The 22,136-nt window shown below is 39.6% G+C and overlaps 1 protein-coding gene across 2 annotated transcripts in view; it reads left to right on the top strand.

Moving 5' to 3' along the window:
- sorcs3a (sortilin related VPS10 domain containing receptor 3a) overlaps positions 1-21,719 on the top strand; it is a 349,991-nt gene extending 328,272 nt beyond the window's left edge. Inside the window, exons 22-27 of one of the 2 annotated variants that reach the window (XM_071204106.1) lie at positions 42-154; positions 7,542-7,673; positions 7,795-7,894; positions 10,816-10,921; positions 11,666-11,769; positions 18,254-21,719. In XM_071204106.1, the coding sequence (XP_071060207.1) occupies positions 42-154; positions 7,542-7,673; positions 7,795-7,894; positions 10,816-10,921; positions 11,666-11,769; positions 18,254-18,312 (614 nt within the window). In that variant the 3' untranslated portion in view covers positions 18,313-21,719. Of the gene's footprint in view, positions 1-41; positions 155-7,541; positions 7,674-7,794; positions 7,895-10,815; positions 10,922-11,665; positions 11,827-18,253 lie in introns of both variants that reach the window. The other variant, XM_034082424.2, reaches the window with a different exon arrangement.
- Positions 21,720-22,136: the final 417 nt, after the last annotated feature.

Below are 22,136 nucleotides of genomic sequence, written 5' to 3'. Positions count from 1 at the left end.
AGTGAGTTAATGGCTGATTCTCCCTCGACTCTCCTCAACAGAATTCTTCAAATCTCTACTTTTATCATTCTCCCCTAATCTGGACGAGTTCAACCCAGACATACCCGAGTGGAGACAGGACGTGGGGAGAGTAATTAAGAAGGCTTTGCTCCAAGTGAGTGAATTTCATTTCTCTTCCGTCCATCTTGCTGTCTGTCTTCAACTCCTTTGTCTTTTTATTTCCTATTGTCTTTCTCACCCTGCTCTTTCTCAATTATTTCCTTTCCCCCTATTACCTTTGCTGCCCACTCCTCATTGGTGCGGCAAAAAAAGATTGCCCTTACCCAGCGATTCATCATCAGAGAGGTGTGAAGAACCCTCTGCTTTCCTTCTCACCCAAGATGACTTCATCAGGTCGAAATCTTTAAATCTAAAAGTCGGCAATACAAAGTTATTAGAAATTCAAGCGTGACGGCTTCGGAGGGACCTTTTGAGTTATGAAATCTGTCACGGTATATAATGTGTGTGTGTGTGTGTGTTAGCGTACTTGAACGTACTGCAGGGGCGTGCATGTAGCCTCGCAATGTGTGGGCCGCTCACCCATCGTTGTTAAGTGCTACTCAACTCCCTATTCACAGTTCATGAATAGCGGACCGCATTTGGTTGTGCTACTCTCTTGACCGTCTTACAAACGAGTCGAGATTAAGAGCTGCTGGTGGGCGCTTTTGTAGAATTGTTTTAAATGGTTAAAGGAGATCTCATAAATAACATAGGCAAGGTCTGTGATGTTGAGCCAATTGATTTCCATGTATCTTCTCTGTGATGTCATGTTCGGTAAGACGATTCGGCCCTACAAATATCTTTTTTTAATCAGTAACATATTTCCCCATCAAGTCCAGAAGAGGGACGTGTTTCTGTTAAATAATTTAGACTGAATCGATGTGTAACTTTCACTCTTAAAGATGCCCTATTATACTTTTGGGGTTTTTTCCATTCCTGTAGTGTGTTATTTACGTTTTGTGCATTTCATTGGTCTGCAAACACTACAATCCTGAAGTTCCCTCCAGAGCGATTATCTCTCTCACATACTCCCCCCCCCCCCTACCTTAAACGCCTCCATTGGACTCCTTTGTTTATTTCAGAACATAGTGCCATAGTTATCCATCACATTTTACGTGATAGGCTAAGGGGCGGGACATAACTGAAACATCTCTAATCTGTTGACCAATCACAAAGAGCCAGCCAGCTAACCAATCAGAGCAGAGTGGGCTCTGGTTTCAGACAGAGGGTGAAAAGAGGTGCTGCAGCACAGGCAGTATGAGAAAATTAAAGAGCTTTTTGAACATTGAAGCACGGAGACATGTCCCAGCAGAGGAAAACAATACATATATGACCCTGAACATGAGAGCACAATAGGGCCCCTTTGATCATAGTTTATCAATACATGATTAAGCTATTACACAATTGTATTCTCCTCTGATTACAGAGATAGTATTAATACTATCATATCACAGTTACATTATTTCACATAACATGTAGTACATCAAAGGGTAATGTGCTAAACTGCCACCTGTTTTATCTGCGGAGTTTCCCTGTTTTTGTATTTACTCTGTAAGATGATTCAAGCTGCATTGTTCACATTATTGTAGTGACATCTAAAATATGCTACTTTAACTTCATAATCCTAATGTTTACGGGGAGGCGTGTGGTGCAGTGGGTTGTGCGTTGGTGTTTGGATCAGGGTTCCAAACAGGTTCGAACCCCACTGTAGTCAGCATGTCATTGTGTCCCTGGGCAAGACACTTCACCCCAAATTGCTCCTGTGGCGATTGTCCACAGTATTAAGTATGTAAGTTGCTTTGGATAAAAGCGTCTAACAAGTAACATGTAATGTTCATGCACTTTTTCATGCACTTTTTTTGATTGACTGTTAACTTACGTTCCACTTCATGCTAGCTGATGATGAGGTTGTATTCCTGCCTGTCATTAGGTTGAAGGCTCCAGGTTCACTGTGTGGGAGTTTAGTGTTGTAAACAGCAATTCAACAACCAAAACAATACTTCATTATTTTAGCAAATTACAACAAAGCTTGATAAAAACTTAAAATGATAAGGGCTTATAACCTCTTGTAGAGAGACATTAGTATTCTTTTTTTTGATTTAATAGTGCATCATGATAAAACATTGGCTAAAGGATACAGTAAGCTTTTTTGAAGTTTGTCTTAAACTAATACAAATGTATATTCACGTTTGCTTTTAAAGAGTTATTGGTTGCTGTTATTAAGATACGTTTTTTTAAAGATGATTTTGTCTTTACATTACTTATTTTCCGGTCCCTAATCTATTTCTCTCCTCACACTAAGCTTGAATAGTAATGGATAAAGACAAATACTGTGTTATAATAATTAATAATAATTCCTTATATTTATTATAGCGCTTTTCCAGATGCTCAAAGCGCTATAGATAGTTCCCTCAATAAACCTACATGGGGTTCTTCAGGTTGACCGAACATGAACATACACAATGTAAGGCTATCTTGTGGTCATAGTACCAGGGTTACAATAAATAACCATCCTCACAGATTATTTTTTGAAGTGAAGTATTACATTGAACAGGGAGTATACATGGTGACTATTCCAATATGTGTTTTTTCACAATGTTACTAGTGGCTGATGTGTCACTTTGCTTTATATATTTTCACATTGTCCTGCTCAAATATGTTACGTGCCTAAACCCATGTGAAAGACCTGTAGATGTGTGTATAAGCGTAGCACTGACACACATTACATTTCCTGACAAAAACATTATCCAAGTTTTGACAGGAAGGTTTATTCTTCCTCTATTTCGTTATGGTTGAGAACTCTTACTTGAGACAGAGGCCAGTCCACATCTGATGGATTTTCAATATAGTAAACAACTCCCAAACGATAAAACACGAGATGAGAAAAGGGAACAGCTTACAATAAAGTCAAGGTCCATTTAACTGAGGCGCTATTACTTGCAGGGCAGTTGCTGAATCTCTCGAGTCATAACTGCGGTGCCACTGCCTCTACAAGTTCTGAACGCACAATCAGTAATGGAGGTTAAATCATCCCACTCTGTGTATCTACAACCACCTCCCTCTTAGATCCCCTTTAGGTTGCTCGGCTCAAATGCAGACAGTTTACATTGTTCATACTCCCACGGCTTAACTTAAAGTTTAAATCTAGCTGTCGTATTCTTATCGCTACCCTGAAGGCACCACTTTACTTAGTAAACCATTCAAAGCAATATGTTTTCTATGTTCACTCTTGTAAACTATGGTTATGTTGATAACTACCTTTCTCTAAAATGACTAGAATTTATATTTGGTTTTAAGATGATAATGATAATTAAAAACAATCTGGATTTCAGACAAAGAGGCCCTATTATGCTTTTTGGGGTTCTCCCTTTCCTGTATAGGTGTAAAAGGTTATGTCCACATGTACAGCGATGTACTGTGTATAGTGCTGATTTGTCATTGTAAGCATGCTAACATGGTTGAAGAAGCATGTTTTCCTGCTGTTGCTAGCATTTATGTCAATGCATGCTGCCACTGTGAGTAAGCTCAAACACTAGATTCTTCCACTGTTGCCTAAATATCACACAGAATCGCTTCTGGTACATATAACATGCCCTAAAGGAAACATTTGCACATGCACACAAATGGACTGTGAGGTGGAAACCTTTCAGCATATGCACAGTTACAGTTCTGTCCTCAGCCCCTCTAGAGCTTATCTTCTAATAATAATACCAAAATAAACTTGCAAAATATTGCACTGTGGGATCTTTGTATCAAACTAAATTGAGCCAAACTTCCCTGCCGCAGGTAACCTCCTCCTCGCTCAGTGTCTCACCTCTCTCCCTGCTTGCTATTTCAGTCTGATGTGTGTCTCCAGCAGTAGATTTGCACAGCCCTCCAAAGCAGCCTGCCAGCTTTTTTCTGAACTAATGACAGATTGCAATGAGAACAAACATGGTCAAAGTGTATTGATTTTTTTCAGGGGCTATTGCCTCTTTTGTCATCGTATTTACTGTATCTCCCCCTCTGCCACCCCTTCTCTCATTGCAAGTCATGCCCATGGCTATCATTTGTCCACTACTTTGGTACTCAAATAGGGATTTCAGTGCTTGATAATTGATGTGCTTTGGCTTTAGCCACTCCATTGTCCACCTCAGCCGCCGAGAAAACATAAAAACATCACAGGCTCTAAAATGAAGAGTGATCACCGCCCAGGCTCTGCATCCCTTCCTTGAATAAACTGGTTAAGAGTGCCGAAAAAGGTTTTCGGGAAAATAAAAGAGAGAACATTGGTTTGGCATCACCTATTTCATCAAAAACCAAAGGAAATTGAGATTTAACCAGAAAACGTTTTCATTTCATTTCAAACCAAATGACTTTCTTTTGTTGGATTGCAAAAGTCTAATTACACGTCTGAAGGAAATCCTGTGAGGACCATCTTTTGTTTATTTATCTTACAAAAAATATATTTATTCCACCCTCAGCAAGCAATTAGAAAGGCAACGCTTGGGATAGTTGAGTCATAGCTGTTTTTTCACTGTTACATTTGTAGCAAAAAGCTTCTAGGTACAATTATGATTGATTGTCTTTTGTATCAATGAATGCTCAATGACATAGGAAGCTGATGGGAATTTTACAATTACAGATTTCTTTTAAAAAAAATCCAAATGTTTTAAGAAGTCAGGGGATCATCAAAATGATTAGAGTTCATCTTCTGGTAACCATGACTTGCTGTATCATGTTCCAGGACAATCCATTCATCAGTTCTTGACATTCTTTACTTACTTAATGTTGAAGAAACAATCTTTTCATGCAGAGATTCTGCTTTGGTACAGATTTATGTAGCACAGTGTCCAGTTGAGAAACATTGGAACTGAACAATATGAACCCTGAAGTGTTAAAGAAAAATAACAACTGGACTGTCTTCCCAATAAGTGATATTTGAAACAGTGGGGTACTAACATGACTGAACTGAATGGGAGGCTGTGGCTCAGTGGGGGAGTGTTGGACTTCGAATCAGGGGATAGCAAGTTCGAGTCCCACTGCAGTCAGCATCTCGTTGTGTCCCTGAGACACTTCACCCCAAATTGCTCCTGTGGGGATTGCCCACAGTACTGAATGTATGTACATGTAAGTCACTTTGGATAAAAGTGTCTAACAAGTGACATTTAATGTAATGTAACTAGACACAAAGGTCATTATGCATTTGGCCCCTTTGTCTCTTTGTATCTACGTATCTATCTGTGTTGTTCCAACCTGATCTCTCTGCTGCCGATCAGGGCTAGTTATGAGTGGTTCCAGAACAGTAGCTAGAGTCCAGTTCTGCCACTGCCATCCTTCCAGTACATTCTGGTGAATGTTGAGTCTATCCAGTAGGGGTGTAACAGTATACGTACCCATACCGAAATGATTCGGTACGGGCCCTTCGGTTCGGTACACATGTGTACCGAACGAATATAACGTTAAACGTAAAAAATTGAGAACGTGAACAACTTTTTGGAAGTAATCTCAGGTGCTGCGTCGCAGCATTCAGAGTAATTTGCTCACATTGGGCTCAACGCGTCATAGAGCGAGCAAGTCATTTTATTGGATGAGCTGGTCAGAGGGATGCGTTCAAATGTAGTCAGTAATTTGAGGAACTGTCGAAATGGCGAACACAGATAAAGTTGAGCTCGAAAATCCTCCAGCATCATTGAAGTCTCCGGTTTGGGAACATTTTGGTTTCGCAGTTACGAACAAGGCTCAACTCGGCTCAACTCGGAGTTGAGCCGCTCCTCCTTCGCGTCGAAAGGAGCCAGTTGAGGTGGTTCGGGCACCTAGTTAGGATGCCACCTGGGCGCCTCCCTAGGGAGGTGTTCCAGGCACGTCCAGCTGGGAAGAGACCAAGGGGTAGACCTAGGACCAGGTGGAGGGATTATATCTCTTCGCTGGCCTGGGAGCGCCTTGGGACCCCCCAGTCAGAGCTGGTTGATGTCGCCAGGGAAAAGAAAGTTTGGGGCTCTCTGCTGGAACTGCTACCCCCGCGACCCGACCACGGATAAGGGGGAGAAGATGGATGGATGGATGGATGGATGGATGGATTTATAGATTGCATTCCTTTATTTTATCTGTTTTACCAAAACAGTTTATTAACTTAGCTTTGTTATAGAATATATTGATCCGGGGTTCCCATTGCTACCTCTGCAAAACATTGGCAGTAATAGAATTACCACAGAATCTTACAATGATCTCAGAGAACCAAATCAATTGTCTTGCTGTAGTCTAAATATTAAGTCAGTAACGTCTAACTCGTGAGCCAAAGTAGCAAAGCTACATTTTTTATTTCCTTTTTTGTTATGAGTTTACATGTGTATGTGTTGTAATTTTACACAATATGTATTTAAAGTTCAGCCCACATTTAATAAAAAAGTTGTAGAAAATAACCCTAAAAATAAAATCTGCCATGCATTCCATTAAGGCATCAACAACTTTATCAAGAGGGTGTGCTATTTGAAGATGATCCCCAACGTCTGAAGTGGAGTGTTTACAGCCACTTAGGTATTTACATCCTGACTGAGAGTTTGAGTATATAATGAAGTACTCTCTCTTAAGATTAAAAACAGATATAGATGTACTCCTAACATTTTAATGCAAACATTTTTAACATTTACTTTTTGAAATGTGCTATGTAATGGATAATTTAGGCTATACAGTAAGCAGTCATTCCTTCCTATGTCCGTTAAGCTTCTCAACACTCACATGTAATGTTATTTATATTTACATGTTGGCCATGAGGGTTGTGCAGCACTTCATATTTTACTTCCTGTCTATTTTCTTCTGTTGTTCATGTTTGTGTTTAATTCCTGTCTTTCCTTTTCCACTGATCTCTCTGTCGACAAAACCCCAACCCTCTTCTAACTTCTTCCCTTTCCTAGTTTTCTGTTCTTGTTCTCTCTTTATTTTCTGTACAGACCGTTCAGCCATCATAAGACCAACTTTTCATGATCTCAATATATATATATATATATATATATATATATATATATATATATATAAAAAAAGGGATATTGAAAAAGTATTGCATGGTGTTTTCTGTTGAAGAAAAACAAATGTGTTTTTGCCACAGTTGACGTTAAACTGACCAGACTTCTTACTGTGGGTTGATATTCACATTGTCCCTTGATATGAGCGTCAACTTGACCAATCAGAATCAAGCATTCAACTTAGCTGCTACATTCACACACCATAATCTTCACATTGCAACATATTTCCAAAGAACCCTCTTGACTATGGCAGTGTACTTGAGTCTCAGTTCTTCTGCTGGGGATGTTATCATGTTTACAACCAGCCCCCTGCTCTGTTGAGCGCTGTGCTTCCTTATGTTTGCAATACATATATAACATCCACACAATAATCCACTCCAGGGGGGTAAGCTGACTGGAAGAATGTAATTGTCTGATTTCATGGGCAAAGAACAAAGTCATAAATTGATGAAGTTATTTGAATAAATCACTGTCACAGTGCATTTGTGTGCCGTATCCCAGGTGTCGGACTTCCCAGAGGAGCAGCTCCTGGTAGCCGTGTTCCCAGGAGTCCCAACAGCTGCCGAGCTCTTCCTGTTACCCCACAAGAACCAATCAGAGGGCAAGAAAAAGAGTGAGGAGGTGCTAGAGCAGGTGTGGGGGACTTTATTGAAAATGTACATTATTACTTGAAATCTAATCAAAAACGTTGCTATTCACAAAGCAAAACAAGACTTATTTTAATATAGATAACCATGTTGTATGTGTCTAACAGGTATCCGATGTAATTGTAACCGCGCTGAACCAGAACTTGGTGGAGTTCGAGCTGAAGCCTGGTGTAAGGGTGATTGTGTACAACACACAGTTAACACTTGGTAAGACACATTTGCTCTTATTGACATTAAGTTATCAACCCTAATTGTACCTGGCATGGGTCATTTAAGCATCACCTATCATTGTATATTCTTCATTTGGAAGTCCCAAAATACACAACTGTAAAAATGGTCTTTGGACAACATGAATGTTTCTTTGCTCCACTGATTAAAATTCCTGTCAGTCTGCCGACTTTCCCAATAAAGAACACAGGGGAGTATGACAGGCTCGGGGTGGATTTTAAGTGGAGCTCCTTGAGACGATCTTTTATGCCTGCCATAAAAAGCTGAACATCTGTTCTATTTCTTGCATCGCCATCCAACCACAAAATGAGTGTTACACTGAGTATAATTATGTTGATTATTTAGTCCTTGAGAAACAACACTGTACGCTTTTATAGGAGAAAATGTCTTCCGAAATGCTTGAGAAGTCAACAGCGTCTGGTTCTAAAATGCTGAAAATAGGTGGTCAAGATTAGAAACATTTAATAGGCACTGCTGCCAAAAACCAAAGTGCTGTTATAAGTATAAAAGCAATGCTGGATTCATTGTAAATAACATGGATTTTCAGGAGAAATCTACCTTTTGTTGGTGTTGGAAATACTTGACAAATCCTGTGTGACTGCTGGACGGATACACTTACACGGTATTCATTGCTTGGCTAGTTTCATTAGGCAAACAGTCTTCGGAGGCACACAGCCATGAGTTGTGTGTGGCTGAAAGTGCTGGGTTTTAACAGCCTGGCATGCTGTTCTGTGATGATCTGTGGTGTGCTGCACTATAATGACATTGGAGGTTTACCCAGCTGGATACCTCTTTATATTTCACCTCCCAAGAAAAAGGTTTGAGCCCTCAAGCTGCTTGAGAAAGGTCAACACGCTGTTTCTAAGCTCAAGTGTTTGCAAGTAGCTCATAAACATTGGGGATGCAATGTGATTCCCTGAAATAACAGACATTAAAGCCCTCTTCAACAAACAAGTTTGATTACGAGCAAAACCATGTACTTTGATACCAATCCTTGCAAGTGCTTGTTTGATTAGCCTTTTGTTTGAGGTAAATGTAACCATTTCAAATCTACCTGAAAAGTAATACATACCTGCTGCTGTCACCTTCTTTGCCCAGCAATAGAAACAGCAATTCCACGCTATCACAACAATGACATTTGAGCTATTTAAAACAAAAGCATCATTTTAAAATCCATTATCTCTGTTGTGTGCGTATATACAGAACTCACGAGTTAATTTACTGGTGCATAAACATGGGTCTATATTTCATTTCATGTAAATGTGCAGTCCGGAAAATGAAAAAGAACCCAATTTGCATTACGATAGAAACAAACTGATGACACAAATGTTTAGAGAACCATGACGTTTTTTTTACAAATATTGTTTTGCTAAACTGCCTAAGCACTTGCAGCGCATACATGTTGTACATATTGCAGATTAAAGAGGCCCTGTGGAGTTTGTAAAGTGGTTGATGGACAAAACACAATCCTGCTACCTGTGTAGCAGACTCTGCTAATCAACACTTCATTGGCAAGGGGTGTTGAATGTACTTGATATGCTTGTATTCCTTATGATTGGGCTTTAAAAGATTTCCTTCCAGGGCACAGCAGACACAATTATACATTCTGGCTAACTCTACTCATATTGAGAAATGTATTAATTATGCACTGCGGCTGTCAAATAAAGTAGTACACTGAAATAAACAGTAAAGACAATAAGCTAGCAATGGAGAATAAGACTTCTAGCTAGAAAAACGAGGATATTTAATAAATAAATATTAAGTGCTTTAGTTATGTGTCTTCAACACGTTTGGTAGGATTGCAATTGTTTAGAAGCAATGCAAACCTGGCGATGTGCTATCAAAATCAATAAGGGTTGTTAAAACACTTCTTCAGTGTGACTTTATGTTTCTTTATGTATTTTACTTTATAAAAGCTTGAGTGTAGAACGTTGAGTACTTACCCCTCCAATGGAAGAAATGAACATGAGCCCAGATTGGACTGATTGGACACATTGTTCCTACTTGCCTGCTTTATTTGTTTTAATCAGTAATAATGTACAGTAGTATACATCACATTGACACAAATGGCTGGGCATGTTGGTAAGGCAGACAAATCATATCAAAGCACAGTTACAGTAGGCCTACATGCTAAACTAGCTTGGATAGCCTACATGTATTCACAGGTCTTCCAACAACTTCATTGAATTTACTTTATACAGTTACTTAACTTTTAATCAGGAATAATGTAGCCTATATTCATTTACATCAAATGTACACAAATTGCTGGGCAAGTTGGTTAGGTTAAAAGTAATATTAAAGCACATCTTCAGTAACATGCTAAACTAGCTACCCATACTGTAGCCTTCATTTATTTACAGGCATCAAATAACTTCACCTACAGTACAGTATTTCCATTTAATAGCTACTACACTTTTTATCAGGAATAATGTACTTTCATTTACTCAAATTGCTGGGCATGTTGGTAATGCAGACAATGATATCAAAGCACATGTTACATGTTCAACAAGCTAAACATGGTATAGACCATGTTTATTTATGGCCCTTCCAACTACTTAACTTCACTTACTTACTTTATATAGCTACTCAACTCTTAATCAGGCATAATGTACAGTACATGCATCTTCATCGCCATTACTCAAATTGTTGAGCTTGTTCGTAAGGCAGACAATAATATCAAAGCACATGTGACATGCTAAACGAGCCTAACATGTTATACAGCCTATAGATGATTACAGCTCTTCCAACAACTTCTCACTTTAGCTACTTAACCTTTTATCATGATTAATGTGGATGAATGTACATCAACGTCTCACACATTGCGGGGCTTGTTGGTGAGGCAAACATTGAAATGAAAGGACGTCTACCAAAAGCTAACTGTTTCCTGTCCGCTCCCACAGCACCCTTGGTGGACTCCAGCCCCAGACACAGCAGCTCGGCCATGCTGATGCTCCTATCAGTGGTGTTCCTGGGTCTAGCAGTGTTCCTCGTCTACAAATTCAAGAGGTACACTGTGTGATTAATTCCACCTGCTGCACATGGCACGGTCATATAGAACCCTAGTATATATCTATTATTTTATTATCCATTATTGATGATACCATTTGAGCACCGTCTGGACCAATCAAGACATTTGATTGAACAAGTCCCCCTAGAGGTTGGACACAAACTTCTAGCAGGATTGAATGAGCATGTGGCTCTAATAAAATGACCATTAAAGGGTTGAATATGCTGTTGCTGTGCCACGCTTGTTATTTGCTGAATACATTATTCATAGTTGAAATGATTCTCTTGAAAAGTCGGGGGGAATGGAAAATCTGTCATTAATTATGAATATGAATTTTTTTCCCATTAGTATAAAGAGCATGCATTTTCCAGGAAATCTCACAGTTGACAAAACAGAACAATTAATAACCTAAATGAATGGTAATTGGAAATAAATTGGATGGTGACTAAATATAGATGTATATTAGGTGTTATAAATGTTGATGGGAAAGATACCAATGCCACTGTAATATGCCTAAAGAGTAGTGACTGAAGTATTATTACAGTTGAGACAACTCTGAAAGTTGGAATGCCCAAAGCACTAGGAAACAGAACTGTCCTTGAGGTTAGCCGAGAAAATGTGTTTAAAGTTTGTCATAAAAAAAAACACTTTTGTTAGACTTGTAAATGATTATTTTTATACTGAAAAATATGGCAAACATTTCATTTTTTCCAATTTGTCAATCTCTTCTTTTGTAAAATTAGAAAAATACCTTGGATCAACATATACGCTGAGGTGAACCAGGAGAAGGAGCAGGAGATGATTGGCTCGGTCGGCCAGGGCGACAGCACGCCTAAAATCACTCTGAGTGAGTTCTCCGCATCCAAAGAACTCATGGAGAAAGAACTGGATGCCAGGATCAAAAGTAAATGAAGAGCTTTCATGGAGTGAAATGATTCCACTCAAAATGATTGCTTACTGACTTGAAAAGGGTTTTGATTTCCTGGTCGGAGACATGATTTTCTATCATTTTGAAGATGGTCTTAGAAGTCAGAATACACAAATACATGTGTGCAGAATCATACCCCAGGAGTACTTTAGCTATTGAATTCGAATTATGTTTTAAAACAGAGAATTGGCAACTTAATCTCCTTTTAGCAATTTGAATTATTCAGAGAAGAGGAAAGCAGAGGGAGCCGCAGAGTATAGACAGACCTGGATGGGGTTTAGCACAGTAAAGAAAAGATTTTCAGCAAGGCTTGCAGTACTGAGAACAATGAATAAATAATAAAAACCAACTTGTTTAAGCATGCTGCCTCAGGACTTCGTTGGCCAGCAGGAGCACAGAGGCAGCGGCCTTAATCACTTGACTATTTGGTTAGAATATGACTTGTTTAAATATTCCAGCACATTTGCGAAAAGCTAATTGGCTAAATTCTGCTTACTCTGACCTTATATGATACACTGTTTTGCTGCTTTACCAACAGAATGCCGTACAGGTCAAATGGCAAGTGCCGTTCCAGAATTAATTTGTCTCTGAGCTGACGTAGGTGTGAAAATGATTAAGGTCTTACACCGAGGTGACACCCACAATATTGTATTCAGCTCAATGCCCATTGTTATCTTCTGCTTACTGCCTGTAAGCCTCTCCACAGAGGAGAGGCGGTCAGTATTGTCATCATGTAGCAGCATGACCTGAGGTGCTGCCCCAACCCTAATCATACTAAGTCTACAAATTGAATAATACATGCCAACCTCTGCTACAGTATAGAGGACTTCACAGGGTTGCACAACTAGTTGTTATGCTACACATTCATAGCGTATGAAACAAAGACTGTATTCCACTCCTGTAGTGAATTTTCTAGAACTTGTTTTTACAGGAAAAACAGCTGCAACACAAAAGCCTCGATGCCTTCTATCCATGCAGTGCAACCAGACAGTGCATGTATATGGGATCTGTGATATAGAGTGGTCCAGTAATGATTCTTAAAACCCAGAAAATGATTAGCATATTACCATTTCCGGTCGTCTCAAAGTCAATGGATTTTTGACCATGTTTTGTGGTAAGAAGCCTGAAATAAGGTCTGGGGTTAACACAAGCTAACCTTTTTGTTCCACAAAATAAAATATGTCATATAAATAACGATTGGTTAAATTAGACTTATATACCTCATCACTCCGACACAAGTCCGCCTTTAGCTTAGCCGGGGTGACGCGCCACCATGTGACCGTAATGTACTTCATACATTAGCTTTTTCACTTCTTCTGGTTGCATTTACGCTTAAAAAAGGACAAAGTGATGTTAGCAGAGATGTTCACAAGTCTTTTTTTGCAAGTCCAAGTCAAGTCTCAAGTCTTTGTGGGGTGAGACTTGATCAAGTCTCAAGTCTTTGGTCACGAGTCCAAGTCAAGTCTCAAGTCTCTAAAAAAATAGAAGTCTCATGTCTCTTCTGGTTGTAATAAGCCTTCTATTGTCTGCTGCTATCCAGTCTGTTAAGAATACTGCACAGCTATATCTAAGACATTCAAAGCATTTACTGTGTTATTATAACTCCTATATCTATTAGCATACAGTATCAGTACTGATTAGTTGTTTGTTATATGATCAATTTAAACAGGCTATTGCAATGCAATATGAGGAAAAACATCACACTTTAGCTAAATGCAAACAACTTATAAGCAAAACACTTCAGAATCAGAAATCAGTATCACAAATACTTTATTAATCCCCCGCAGGGAAACTGTGTTAAAAGTACTTAAAAGCGGGTAATGATTAACGTTACCGACCTTTTTTATGTCATGTCAAGAGTTGGATGTCAACGCCACTCAACTCAAACAAGTGTGACAAGCAATTCACTAATCTTTTCAAATATTCAGTTACAAAGCTAGTAGCAAGCTAAGTTAACATTACATAGCTAATGCTGAGCTAAACATGTTTGCTAACCGTCCATGCGTTAATGTGACTGACCTCTCCGGGTGACTTTTCAAGTGCCTGATGAAATTCGACGTTGTTGCGCCAGCATCCTTGATTTTGATATTGCAGACTTTACAGTGTGCGCTCCTTTTGTTGGTGCCGCCGGCGTTTTGTTCGAAGTTTTTGTAGTTGAACCTAATTACAAGCGGTACAGCCGCAGGTGTGCCGCCGGTCGCTATTGTGTTACTACGAGGTAGTAACAGAGGCGCGCACGTCTGCGTAATGAGCCCGGCTAAAATAACTGGATGGCCTGCCTGCCCGTCAGCCTTCCATCTGGGCACAAACTTATCTCGTGCCCTCATTGGTCATGTGCGCGTTCGTGTGTGTTGGAGGAGGCGGGCTCTATAAGGAAGTAGCAGCCTCTAGCAGATTATCTCCGGTTGTGTATTTTCAAATTCTAGCGATCTCGAGCCGGTTTCTCTCAAATGTACCTACCCCACCTTTAATACGCCAAAAATAGAATACACAATGATTGTTCACGAGTCCCAACACACAAGTCCAAGTCGAGTCTGAAGTCTTTTGGTCACGAGTCCAAGTCAAGCCTGAAGTCTCTGTGTGTGCGACTTAAGTGCGACTCGAGTCCGAGTCGCAGACTCGAGTCCCCATCTCTGGATGTTAGTATATGGAAATCATCCTGCTGAACAAAACGTGTCAGTATCCTTCACGAGTGTTGACCACAAAGCTTGAGGATACGTCCCCAGCTGACCCAGAAAGCCACGCAGGTTCTGGTCCAGGCTCTCGTCAGCTCACGCCTAGACTACTGCAACTCCCTCCTGGCTGGTCTACCTGCATGTGCCATCCGACCTCTGCAGCTCACCCAGAATGCAGCGGCTCGTCTGCTCTTCAACCTTCCTAAATTCTCCCACTTCGAGCGATAGAACTATTAACAGAGCACTTATATACTAATAAAGGGCTGGCTTACCTAAAGCCAGTTGAGTAGCACTTGAAATGTTTTTGCTCTATGAAACCTTATATGTACTTATATGATTCTGTTTTCTTCAAGTTTGTATTTTGTTGGTCCAACGCACTTATTGTAAGTCGCTTTGGATAAAAGCGTCAGCTAAATGCAATGTAATGTAATGTAATGTAATTTCTGCAATATACCAAAATCAACTGGGGAAATCCCATCATCACTGCAGTACTCTATTGAGTGCTGTTATAAGAAGATAACACATTTAAAATGACAATAATTACATAATGTAATAAATACAACGGACAATTTAAAGCATCAAATAGAAGAAATCATGCTAAGTAGAGTAATAATTACTTCCAGTCCTGGAATATACAGTATATCACATTAAATGGCCAATCCAGGGATTTAGTATTGCATTTTCTTACAGGCAGCAAACACGGATTATGATATAGTCAGTTCATAAGATGGAAGACATCCTCATAGTAATGCTTATTATTACTGGACACTACATTTTGAATAATGCAACGTAATAATATCCTTTCTTAGACCCAAACTCAACCCCCCCCAGTTCGCACACAGGCCTTTTTTTCTACAAATGCATAGGGTCCAAACCAATGAGGATATAACCCTTTAAAAAATTAAGCATTTGTTTAAATTCTAATAAAAAAACATAATAAAAACAAGAACAAATAGCAATACAAATTAAATTATTCAAAAGAAAGAATTAAAATAAAAACAGACAACATGTGCAACCAAACAACGAATTAATTCTAATGTCTTGTTCAGTCTTGCATAAAGTACATTTGTTCTCAAAATATGAAAAGCAAATTGATAAACATGTTTGTTGGGTATGTTTTCGACAGTGTTACATTATAATTCAATTAATTTGCCATTAACAATATACTGCTTAACAGAAAAATGAACTATGTTTGTTGAGTAATGTTGGTTTAGTCAATCCTATCAATACATCTTCAACATGTGGACCTTGTTGGCCTATTCCATTTGAAATCATAACTTAAATGGTTCTAGTATTCTGAGGAAGAGTTATGAAATAATGCAATGCTGATGAAACTTATTACAGCCTTGAATCAGAGAAAGCAGTTAGTCCTGACATGCTGTTATAACCTACAGTATAACATAAACACAAATGTGTATTCTCTGCATGTGTTTCATGTTGTCTTGTACACTGAACAAAAATATAAACGCAACACTTTTGATTTTGCTCCCATTTTTCATGAGATGAACTCAAAGATCTAAAACATTTTCTATATACACAAAATAACCATTTCTCTCAAATATTGTTCACAAATCTGAAAATATCTGAGATAGTGAGCACTTCTCCTTTGCCGAGATAATCCATCCCACCTCCCAGGTGTGGCATATCAAGATGCTGATTAGACAGCATGATTATTGCACAGGGGTGCCTTAGGCTGGTCACAATAAAAGGCCACTCTGAAACGTGCAGGTTTGCTTTATTGGGGGGGTCTGAAAACCAGGCAGTATCTGGTGTGACCACCATTTGCCTCACGCAGTGCAACACATCTCCTTCGCATAGAGTTGATCAGGTTGTTGATTGTGGCCTGTGGAATGTTGGTCCACTCCTCTTCAATGGCTGTGCGAAGTTGCTGGATATTGGCAGGAACTGGAACACGCTGTCGTATACGCCGATCCAGAGCATCCCAAACATGCTCAATGAGGGACATGTCCGGTGAGTATGCTGGCCATGCAAGAACTGGGATGTTTTCAGCCTCCAGGAATTGTGTACAGATCCTTGCAACATGGGGCCGTGCATTATCATGCTGCAACATGAGGTGATGGTCGTGGATGAATGGCACAACAATGGGCCTCGGGATCTCGTCACGGTATCTCTGTGCATTCACAATGCCATCAATAAAATGCACCTGTGTTCGTCGTCCATAACATACGCCTGCCCATACCATAACCCCACTACCACCATGGGCCACTCGATTCACAACATTGACATCAGAAAACCGCTCACCCACACGACGCCACACACGCTGTCTGCCATCTGCCCTGAACAGTGAAAACCGGGATTCATCCGTGAAGAGAACACCTCTCCAACGTGCCAGACGCCATCGAATGTGAGCATTTGCCCACTCAAGTCGGTTACGACGACGAACCGGAGTCAGGTCGAGACCCCGATGAGGACAACGAGCATGCAGATGAGCTTCCCTGAGACGGTTTCTGACAGTTTGTGCAGAAATTCTTTGGTTATGCAAACCCATTGTTGCAGCAGCTGTCCGAGTGGCTGGTCTCAGACGATCTTGGAGGTGAACATGCTGGATGTGGAGGTCCTGGGCTGGTGTGGTTACACGTGGTCTGCGGTTGTGAGGCCGGTTGGATGTACTGCCAAATTCTCTGAAACGCCTTTGGAGACGGCTTATGGTAGAGAAATGAACATTCAATTCACCGGCAACAGCTCTGGTGGACATTCCTGCTGTCAGCATGCCAATTGCACACTCCCTCAAAACTTGCGACATCTGTGGCATTGTGCTGTGTGATAAAACTGAACGTTTTAGAGTGGCCTTTTATTGTGGCCAGCCTAAGGCACACCTGTGCAATAATCATGCTGTCTAATCAGCATCTTGATATGCCACACCTGTGAGGTGGGATGGATTATCTCGGCAAAGGAGAAGTGCTCACCATCACAGATTTGTTCAGATTTGTGAACAATATTTGAGAGAAATGGTTATTTTGTGTATATAAAAAATGTTTTAGATCTTTGAGTTCATCTCATGAAAAATGGGAGCAAAAACAAAAGTGTTGCATTTATATTTGTGTTCAGTGTATAATTGCCCTTAACACCACTTTAGGAGTTATTTTTTTTATGTGAGTTGTTCCCAAAAATGTTGTAAAATGCAGTGGAACTACACTGGAGGTCTTTGGATAGATGTGTACCCAGGGTTGGGAGGGTTACTTTGAAAATGCATTTCATTACAATTACTAGTTACCAGTAAAAAGTGTAATTAGTAACCTCATCTGAGTATGAAAGTATGGATTATATTTTATTTATAGGAAAACCTGCCTGTCATTAAGCATATTCAGGCAGTAGTTTATACACCAACACTGAAACACATGATTCACAATTATTGGCCTACAGAACAGTACTTGTACTGTTTACAGAAGAAATTCAATGTTTTGTATCCTGATTACATTATCCCGTTACATTAAATCCCTTACTTCCCGATCCTGCATGTATCCCATCATCCTCCACTAATGACATCATATGACTCACTGAAGTTTCCCATCAATGTCAGCATGAGCGGTAGAAAAAAGAAACACATTTTCATAATGGCTCACTTTCTTACATCCAAAAAACACCTACAAATCCTTGGATTAAAACATGTCAGTAATAAACACGACCATGTCAAAGAGGTGGTATATATAAGTACTGATGCAGAACTAACTATCTCTCATTCTTTTCTTCTGTCTGTCTCTGCTCAGGAGGAGTTGGAAACGCCTGCGAGAGCACAAGGGAGATTCCCAACTGTACTAGCGTGTAAAGCTGGAGAGCGACAGTTTATGTACAGCCAAGTGTTACAGTGTCGGGGTTCTCTTTTTCTGTTTTGTAATTCTCAACACAACTGATGTTAATAGTTTTCTAAGGGACCTCATTTATACTGACTTGCCCGGATGCCTCATTCAGCAACATCCACGCAGAAAAATGTCAATTTACTCGATGAGATCAGTGTCGTAACTGGCATATACAGTTGTGTGGATAAGCTACATTCATTCACAGAGTGAAATACCTTTGGTCCACACCTGTGAAGAGTTCTGTACATTTCATAAGGAGTTTGCTTTGAGAATAATGTCTGCCTATATATAGACTATAATGTCTGAGTCTTCAATCTAACAGGGAATATTATTAAAATGTACAACATTATCATATGTTCTGTTAAATGTATATATTATTACTTTCTACCTGCTCGTAGTCTAAGTACCATGGACAACAGAGGATCTGGTCTGTTTTTGAAAGTGTGTTAAAACATTACTTAAAGAAATCAACTTTGTTTCGCTAAGGTTCTTGACTTGTGCATGTTCTTATTGAGGACAGGATTTCTGTGGTGTAGATAAGCAAGTGTTGTAAATAGTTGTTTTCTAATCCTCCCTCAAAGAGCCCAATGGATTTTACCCACACTTCTTCTGTTTTGCCCTCGTTTTCTGCAGTTACTGTTGAGCGATAAGTATCTTGTAGAAAAGGTTTATCTGTAAATGCAGGTAGAATTCTATTGAAATAATGCAGTGTTAACGTCCCACTATTTCCCTGGAAAGAAATACAAACATGTCCCATGTGTTTCTTTAGATATATACAATAGATATTCAGTGATGTTTACACAGATTCCATCCTTGCCATTGGTCTCATTACATTACCTTCTGCCTGTTGGACAATGACTCAGATTGGGCATCAGAACTCATTTCTGTTGTGGTGACCAGTGATCAAATTCAAAATATTCATATGTTGGGAGAACATTGATGGCGTTCGATCCAAAATAACATTATAAGTTATGTGTACGTCCTCAGAAATACCACAAACAGAAGGTTGGGTTCTGATAGCTGGTTCCACTTCGGTTCCTGTTTGGGAAAGAACTATATGAATCAATCGAGTGGTGCACTGATGACCTTTTATTGGTGGCGGACCCTGAAGTTAGCATCGCAAGGGCTCCTTCAACAAAAAGCTATTTGATTCTTTAATAGATTTTCAAAAATTGCAAATAATAAGCGCTGTGACAAAACACACATCTATGATACATAACGTGTTTTGTTCACCATGATAATCTCCACATATAAACACCAATTTGTGATTTCTGGAGCGAAAATGTAATTGCCAGAACCGGAAGCTAACATTAAGATATTATCAAACTGCATCAAAGTCAAATGACCTAACAACAAACACGTTAAAAGAAAGTTAACCTTTAGGCGAGTGAACCGGAAGCAATAAAATGCTAACTCATTCCCGATTCAGGACTCATTCCTGCACCACTCATTACAATACTGAGTGTAAACAATGAGTTTTAGTTATTTATGAATGCCAGTAACTGCCACGTGTTTAAAGCTACACCTAATACTGATAAAACCCTAAGAAGGCCTAGTACATATATATTTGTAAGCATATACCATTGCTTGTGTAATATTGAATATACACAATCAAAAACAAATGCTCTTTTCATTAATGGATATACCTGAAACTTGAAATGAACTCTCGCTGGTTGTTCACTTGGTTCTTTGCTCATAACCTGTCTGCCGGCTCCATGCAGGGGAGGAGGGTTGATTTACCTAACAGCTAATTTCGCCCCACAAACATTCTCCTTCATTACGACAAGAAACCTGCATCTTATCTCAAAAGTGAGTCATCAATAGGGCACAGTGAGCCAACGTTCTACCCTGTCCCAAGGTCGGATTCACAGACGATATTGACTTATAATATTACAGCAAAAGGAGTGCCATAACGTTCAGCTTGGTGCAATTTGCTTTATTTGGTGGAAGGAGAGGGGGGAAAAAGTATATATGTTCTCGCTTTTATAATACCCCAAATTGTCATTCGTGGTTTTCTTTCTTTGTTTTTTTCAAAGACGACACGCAGAGACGCTTTCTTCATTTATTTGTCATCATACAACTGTCCTTACATCCTGTCACTGCAAACCCACAATAAACGTGTTTGAGCGGAGCACGACGAAGTCTTCGCCTGGCTACAGTCATGAGAGTAATAATTCCACTAGAGTGAATTGGACCGCCTTTAAGGCTCATGTTATGCCAAATGCCTGCATATGACTTAACTGAAATCAGTGCAAATGTAAGGGTGCATTTTGCCCTTTGTGGAGTATTTTATCTTATTTGCACAGGTTTAGTGATTAGCAAAAGCCACGCAATACTGTTGTGAAATCGCCCCTTCCTTTAAAAAGACAAAATCCACTCTCCATGGGGCCATCGTGGTTCTTTAACAACCAACGCTTGACTCACTGCTTTGCTTTACGTTTGAAATTAGGAGGTAACGTCCTCCCAGCATGCACCACTCTCCCATCAGAGCTGTTTTCTTACTGACTGGCCTCGGGATGATTCCCGCCAGCCTCTTGGTATCCAGCATGGTGATAATCCGAGAAAGCTGGACACCTGAGCAGAGCATGCCCCATGCAGAGCTTTCCCACAATGCTCAGCTGAAGTAAACAGCACTTGCAGGCTAAGCGAGAGGGGACAGAGGAACACAAAGGCATAGGCTGTCACATCACATATTCATTACCTCAAACACAGCATTCTCATCTCAAACCAAACAGCCAAGCCTTGTTAGTGCAGACAGAATACACATTGAACAAAGACTGTTTTATAGCTGTGTTGTATTCATCACATGCCATAAGCAGAGAGTTGTTTGCCTTGCTGGATTTTCTTAGCGTGGGGTTTTTGATGCTGTCTTTCTTCTGATTTGTATTAGCAAAACAGGATTAGGACAAACAGAAATAAAACTTTTGAAAAGTTGTAAAAAATGTGTACTGAACAATCCTACTTGTACTGTATTGTTTTGGTCCTTTTTCGCCCCTTCTGGATCCTTTGGAATTGTAAAGAATGTATGACGACTTCACTTAGAGCCAGGCCATGATGCTTTGTTGCAGCGTTTGCAAGGTACAGAATTCGGTACTCCAAAAAAAGTCTCAAAGAATAGCTACTGAACATGTTCATAGACTTTCAGTAATTGCTTCATTGGTCATTCCATCACCACGTTGATCACTGTCTAATCTGACTTCTCAAAAATCCACAATATTCTGTAAAATGATCCAGAAAATGAAAGAGATTCTTGCTTTCGTGATATTTCCGAAGGCATAAGCATTGTAATGTTCTTCATTGCACAAAAATCTACAATGCATGCATCATCAGTAATGTTTTGTTTCATCTTTATTTCCATATTTCTACGATAAGGAAACTGTCATTTTGAAATTGTTTCAAATAAATGTATTTTTGTACATCAACGTTTTCGTCGTCTGGGTGGTGATATTGCTGTGAACTGAAGGGTGCAAAGAAGATGATGTTTTATGTGAATATCACGTTTGATCAAACAAAGAAGAAGTAGCAATCTACAGTAAAAACTGTATGTGCCCACAATCCCTTCAACACTGAGGGATTATTATGTGTGCTATCATTCAGTTGTATCTCCAAATAAAGTGGTTTGGATAAACTTTTAGCTTGTTAACTAGCTGTCTGATTACATAACTAATTTAATTCACTCCAACTTTTGGACAATTCTCAATGCTTTTATCAACCCAATTTCCTCAATAGCAGGCAGCTGTTTATACTGAAAAATATCTAAAAGCCCACTGTGAACAGCATCAACCAACAGACA

This window comes from Pseudochaenichthys georgianus, chromosome 1 (assembly GCF_902827115.2).
Source record: "Pseudochaenichthys georgianus chromosome 1, fPseGeo1.2, whole genome shotgun sequence".
Lineage (NCBI taxonomy): Eukaryota > Metazoa > Chordata > Actinopteri > Perciformes > Channichthyidae > Pseudochaenichthys > Pseudochaenichthys georgianus.
This window is presented reverse-complemented; position numbering and strand designations above follow the sequence as displayed.